Raw genomic sequence first — 6,900 nt, 5'->3', positions numbered from 1 at the left:
CACACACACACACACACACACACACACACACACACACACACACACACACACACACACACACAGGACGTTGTTGATGCTGACAGGAAGTCCTAAAATACCCTCACACTCCTCTGTGTCTGCGAGATTCACAGCTTGTTTTGTTTTACACCAAATACAATAAAAAATCATTGAAACTATTTAAATGAAAAATAAAGAATCAACAACAAGAACATTTTATTTTCTTCATGAACGATCAGAAGAACAAGTCAAAGGAGCCTGAAACAGAAAGTCTGGAGTTTAAAAGATGGAAGAGTTTACCATAAGGTGCCATTAAGTTGCATTATGGGAAATGTAGGATCCACTGTTCATTCTTCTTCTGCTAACGTTTGTATGATATTTGATTCTTATTATATTTTTAACGTTTGACCTTTTTTTGTTGTTTTAGTTACTTTGAAGATAAAGTTACGCTCAAAAATCATCCTCAAACAAACCAACAGAAACCACACACACACACACACACACACACACACACACACACACACACACACACACCTTCTTGAGCTCTGTGAGGAAGTGGTCGATCATGTGTTTGACCTGCGGCGCCTTGGCGGAGAACAGGATCAGCTTCTCGTTGGTCAGGTTGAACTCCAGCATGTTCTTAGACGGAATCGACACGAACAGGATGTCCGAGTAGCTGCACAGGAAGTGACACGCCAAAGCCAGGAAGTGGATGTAAAGTCACAAAGAAGGCTTCCTGCATCTTATCAATACGGTTGTCCCGGTAACGAGGCGGGAGACTCACCTGTAAGGCCTCAGCACTCTGAAGTAGTCTGACGCAGTCGAGCTGCTGCGCACCATCTTCAGCAGCTTGATGCCTTTATGAGACACAGACAACACCTGCACACCTGTCCCCACACTGCCCTGGATCACACACACACACACACACACACACACACACACAATCAGAAGTTGACTCAACATTTAATTTAACTCACAAATGCAAAGAGAGAGAGACAACGACTCACAGAGGCTGGAAAGAGGCGGGAGAAGTAGATCTCCCAGGAGTCTCGGGCCATGGCGACCACTTTCTTCTTCACGTTCTCATCGTGCGTTCCTGAAACCTGATCCACCTTGTTCTCGGCTGTCGGAGAAACAAAGTGAGAGTTTAGATGATCAGACGTGTGAGGCGGCGCCCGGACGAGCTGAACGACATGAACGTAAAGAAGTGCGCCGACGCCTTTCCACACCGAAGAGAGCTTTCATCTTCTGGCGCTCCTCCTGACTGATGCGGATGCAAGCCTCAGAGGAAGTGTCGTGTACGACCTGCAGAGCACAAACTCACAAACATCAATATAGTGACAGTGTCAATAAATCATTCACATAATCACAATAAAACTGGACGTGAAGTCGTGATGAAAGACTTAAAATTATAAATGAAAAAGAACAAACATACTATGAAATTAATGGAGCAATAAATGAATGTAAATGAATATTGAATAAATAAATGGACCTGTCTGAAGATCAGGTCCAGAATAAGAGGATTGTTGAAGGTTTCTCTGGGATAGAAAACCTGCAGCAACAGATCAATGACACAGATATTGATTAACATTTAAACACAGAGATGTTGTTAAATGACTGGTGTGTATATATTTATATTTATACAGTATATATACACAAAACAATAAAAATAAAAAATTTAAAAACATATTTTTTATATTCTTTGACTTCCTATTAAGAGAAGTGAAGTGTGTGTGTGTGTGTGTGTGTGTGTGTGTGTGTGTGTGTGTGTGTGTGTGTGTTACTTCTGTGTGGCCGGTCCAGTAGAGGTAGTTGTGGCGGCAGGCTGGTGCTGTTTGATGATGTCTTTGATGTCGTGGCTGGGCTCCATGCGCTCGGTGTTATTCACCCTGGATCGGACCGGGTCGTCGGGAGGGGGGGGGCCGCGTGTCGGACCTGGAATATAACTGTCTATCAGACCAGGAGCAGCTGTGTAACAACAGCAACAAATTCATAAACTGAGTTTGAAAAAGATCAAAACAAAAATGTTGCAGCTCAAAAAATGTAACTTGTAATGGAAACAGGAATTAGCGTCTGCAAACTGTAGTGTCAAACAGCAACAACAGCAACAACAGCAACAACAACAACAGCAACAACAACAACAGCAGCAGCAACAACAACAACAACAACAGCAACAACAACAACAACAACAACAACAACAACAACAACAACAACAGCAGGGAGAGGACAGCGCTCAGTACTAGTGACTCATTTCAACTAAAAGGAACAGTGAAGTGATATTTGATGTCGTTTATCAGACAGTGAAAGAAGAGGAGGGAGGGAGAGAGAGCGGCTGCCGGTCGGACTCAAACCGACGACGCTGTGGTTCAAAGCTGCCGTCTTATATTTCAACAACGGCCCTTTAAAGTGATATTTGTGAACTTCCTGTACTCAGATCATTACATCACTGTTTCTCTTTCCTTTTTGAGTATTTGAGTCACTTTTTGATTCAGCAAAAAAAACAAACAAAAGAAAACATAACCATGGCAACCGCACCACACAGCTAAACCTCCAGTATTCACTTTCATGTTAAACATACTCATTTTCCGCTCGGCGGCGGCAGGGCGGGGCTTGTACGGCGACTGCTCGCTCTCTTTGGTCTGCGGAGAAACAGGAAGTGATATTTTCTGATTAGTCTGAAGCCATCTGATCTGGGAAAGTCCTGTGTGTGTGTGTGTGTGTGTGTGTGTGTGTGTGTGTTTACTCACTGGACTGGGTGTGTGTGAGCGTTGCTGCACATGTGTGTGATGCTGTGGAGGCGGTGACTGGGGGGCCGGGGCCACGGGGGGGAAGGAGGACAACATCTGCTGCTGGATCGCAATGGCCTGCATGGTCATCTGCTGGGCCTGTGACACACACACACACACACACACACACACACACACACACACACACACACACACACGATATATACTTTTTACTTTGCATGAATGTTCCTAAAAGCAACAAACAGCTGTGATTCAGTATCAGTTAACGTCTAATGTTCATTTCAAATGTCAGTTTTTATTTTAACTGAATTTGTTAAGTGTTAAAAGAATAGTTGGATATTTTTGGAAATACACTAGAAGAGTAGATTGATACAGTAAATATTGAATTGGAGCCAATTAGCTTCACTTAGCATAATTAGCTTAACTTAGCATAACAACTGGAAAACAGCTATTTGTCTAACAAAATCCAGCATCTCTAAAACTCTCTCACTGACATGTTATCATTTTGACTTTTGTGTGAATTAAACAAATAAGATGTAATGTGCTGATTAGTTATTTCTATAAACTGCGCTAACAGGCTGCTAGCTGTAGCTTCTTGACCCGCACTGTACAAAGAAATAATTTGTCCCAAATGCTGAAAAATTGAAGCCCAGTATTTTTTAATTCTTGTGAAAACAAACCTCTACTGATGTGGACGAATTGTTTTAGTGCTCAAAATTCATCAAAATAGAGAAACATGTGAGTAAAATTGTAGAGAAATGTTTAATAAATACCTAAAATGAAAAGTGTTATCTGTCACTCTACTTTAAAGGAGCTTTATGTAAGTTGTTGTTACATAGCTAACGTTAGCATCAACAGCTGCTTATTTATCAGTCTATCCAAGAGCTTCAGCCATCATTGCGTTTACAATACAACAGGTTATAATACGTCCTCTGAGCTGCTACTTCTTCAGGTCAGACTGGACGCCACAGTGACTCGGTATCGGAAAGTGATGAGACAGTTTGCCCGGGCTAGATGGTTAACATGCTAACAACAAGAGGGTTGCGCTCCACTGCTGGAGACAGCTCTTTGCAAATAAATGATTTAAGTTTGATACTGAACTTGCAGCATTTCTTCTAGACTGTGGAGTAAACAGCTGTTAATGCTAACGTTAGCAATGTAGCTAAAACGTACATATAGCACCTGCTTAGAGGCCTTGTAATTGCTGCTATTAGTCACGTTTGATCTTGTAAGAATATGAAACAGAAAGTGGAGCGTCAACAGATTCTAACAACATTTAAATCATATTTCTACGCTTTATTATCGCAAAGATATTAATGGAAACATCCGTCGACCTCAGAGGGTTAAAGTCGGCGTTGAGGAAGGATATGTGACAAACCAGAATGATAGCTTGCTGGTTGATGATGGCCTGCTGCTGTTGAGTCAGTACTGCCTGCTCCGATCCTGCAGAAACATAAATACATAAACGACGACTCCGTGTGGGAAAGATGCAAAGTCAGACACACAATCCACTGCAAAGACCCGGTGAAGTCGTCCACTTCACACAAAGCACAGCATATTAAAACATCTGATATTTATTTGTTATGTAATTTACTTTGAGGTTTCCACGCCCACACGCTTCAGGCCAAACATGCTGGAAAACCTAACGCACACCCGCGTATTGTACCTAGCACACCTGTCATCCCTGGCAGGCCTGAGACTACAGGTGAGGCCGGGAGCGAGGGCACCCCTGGCAGACCGGGGGCGGTGGCGATACGGGACGCTACATCAGCATCTCTGTCCGCAGCAGGGGCGGGAGCGGGTGAGGGGGTGGGTGCTACAGGTGTGGCAGGAGTGGTGGTGGGAGAGGTCTGCTGGTGGTAGGGGTGCTGGGGGCGGTTGTATTGGTGGTATTGTTGTTGTTGTTGCTGCTGGTGTTGTTCGTGGTGATGGTGGTGGGAGGGGATTGGCATGGCAGGGATGGGCGGCATCATTCCTCCTGCTACCGGCAGCACCGGCACAGCTTGAGCGCGGCGAGCAGGGAACAGGGGGAGAGTTAGGAACTGTGTCGCCTCCAGGGACTTAAAGCTCATCCTGGACAAGAGCTGCCGATCAGCACAGAGAACCGTTTTCCCTTCATACTGATATTAATCAATAATATATTAATCAGAAATCATTGCCGACACCGACTTTCAAAAGAAATGTTGTGAAATGAAATGATGTTTCACCGTGATCTCGAGGAATAAAAACGTGAGTTTGTAAAACAAAAAAAATAAACAAAATGATATTAAAGGAGTTTTTTAATAAAGAAGAAAAAGTTGTGTTTACATCAGTTCGTCGTGTGTTTCCTCGAGAGTGAACAAAGTGTTGAGTTCATTTCTCTCCATATAAAAGATTATTTAAAACATATTTTAAATCATGTGAAACTGGGTGACGGGTGGATTTGAAGAAATTCCCTCAAGGTGTTACGGATGTATCGTGTGTGCAAGGCCAAAACCGTGTTTTGTGAGGTCACTACACCCCTGACCTTTGACCTTTGACCCCCAAAGGCTAATCAGTTCATCCTTGAATAAAAAAAAAGAAGAGTGACAGGTAGTATTATGAATATTATAAATATTATAAATATTTACAGATGTTTGGAAGTAATCAGTAATTGTGAAACCTTCTGTACGAGAGACACAGACAAACACAACACCCCTTAGAAACAACAGCAGTGAGAAAACGAGCGGAGTAACCATGGAGACAGAAGCGTATGTGTGTGAATGAGACGGACAGACGCCTATAGACGCTCTGCTGTGGTTACAGTCAACGGCTGTCTATGCATTATCCATGAGGCCAGGCTCATTACAGCCTCTAAACGACAGATTACACCTGAAGCTGTTACACCTGAGCCCCGAGAATTATTACAATAATAAAAACATGGCTAACGATCTGCATCACATTATTAGTGATGATGAGTGTTTTTAACCTGGTTCCTTTGACCTGGTGTCGACAACTGAAGCTTTAAAACACGGTAATCTCACACGTCTGACACCAGTTCTCAGAGTCAGTGGAGACAGAGGAGAGTTAGGAGGATGGATGGATGGATGGATGGATGGACAAAAGAAAAATGGGGTAAAAAATAAAAGGAAGATGAAATTAGAAGAGGGGGAAAGTGGAAACTGTGGAGCAACTAGATGATTTCAATCCGAATCCAAAGGAAAACAAACGGCAGACGTGACAAACAGAAACAGGTTTTACCTCCTGGGTGTATTCCTGGTGGGTAAGGCCGGCTGGGGGCTGCATGACTCTCCCCCTCTCCTCTTCCTCCCCCTGTGATGCCTATACCTCCTCCTCCCTTCATCCGCGCTGACAGACTTCCAGTCTTTTCCACGTCCTGGAAGCAGGTAACAGAGACTCAGCAGAGGGAGAGGAAGTGCAGTTTTACAGACATGAAGAGTTTGACAAACAGTTTGTGTGTTAGAGAGAGAGAGAGAGAGAGAGAGAGAGAGAGAGAGAGAGAGAGAGAGAGAGAGAGAGAGAGAGAGAGAGAGGCCGAGGGAACAGGAGAGAGGGAGTATATTTAATTGGTTGAATCAGACCCTCGCTGCGTGAGTCAGCAAAGCTGGAGGAACTGAATACGCTCCAGGAAGTACCGTACACACTGGAAGAGACGCTCCAACATGCACACACACACACACACACACACACACATACACACACACACACACACACTCACACACACACACACAAACACACACACACACACACACACATACACACACACAAACACACATGCACAAAAGAGCCTGAAAAAATGTCTGCAACATAACAACATCCACTTTCTCCAAAAACTTATTTTACTTTACTGCACGATTTTCATTTCAAGCAGCAGCAACTTCTTTACCTGAGTCACAGATACTTCTGATCAAATGTGACTCCAGTACAAGTGAAAGTTGTTTTACTTCAGTTACTTGATTGTAAAAATACTGAAGTATTCAAAAGCTCTTTCTCTGTCCATCAGCTCGTTGCTGTTTTGTTCCACGTTTCCAGAATCTAAAGCCTCAGAAGCGACTGACTGAAGCTCTGACTGACTGTAGAACCTGTAGAATAAACAGCTTGTAGAACAGGAAACAAAGCTGATAGAAACGGCCACAAAAACACAATTTAACCAACAAAACGACGCCGACTACAAACT

General features: G+C 43.3%; 1 protein-coding gene across 1 annotated transcript in view; it reads right to left on the bottom strand.

The window, feature by feature from the left end:
* myo15aa (myosin XVAa) overlaps positions 1 to 6,900 on the bottom strand; it is a 43,212-nt gene that overhangs the window by 13,349 nt on the left and 22,963 nt on the right. Inside the window, exons 34-43 of the mRNA XM_087170944.1 lie at positions 5,964 to 6,099; positions 4,123 to 4,187; positions 2,745 to 2,882; positions 2,576 to 2,636; positions 1,787 to 1,932; positions 1,490 to 1,549; positions 1,227 to 1,302; positions 1,005 to 1,120; positions 782 to 900; positions 532 to 673 (exon numbers count right to left, since the gene is read on the bottom strand). Of these exons, the coding sequence (XP_087027070.1) occupies positions 532 to 673; positions 782 to 900; positions 1,005 to 1,120; positions 1,227 to 1,302; positions 1,490 to 1,549; positions 1,787 to 1,932; positions 2,576 to 2,636; positions 2,745 to 2,882; positions 4,123 to 4,187; positions 5,964 to 6,099 (1,059 nt within the window). The remainder of the gene's footprint in view (positions 1 to 531; positions 674 to 781; positions 901 to 1,004; positions 1,121 to 1,226; positions 1,303 to 1,489; positions 1,550 to 1,786; positions 1,933 to 2,575; positions 2,637 to 2,744; positions 2,883 to 4,122; positions 4,188 to 5,963; positions 6,100 to 6,900) is intronic.

The sequence above is a fragment of the Seriola lalandi genome, unplaced genomic scaffold, assembly GCF_002814215.2.
Source record: "Seriola lalandi dorsalis isolate HSWRI2012SDOR001 ecotype SW California unplaced genomic scaffold, Sedor1 jcf7180002054969, whole genome shotgun sequence".
In the NCBI taxonomy this organism is placed as follows: Eukaryota; Metazoa; Chordata; class Actinopteri; order Carangiformes; family Carangidae; genus Seriola; species Seriola lalandi.
Note: the sequence above shows the minus strand (reverse complement) of the source record. Positions and strands in the feature narration are given on the sequence as shown.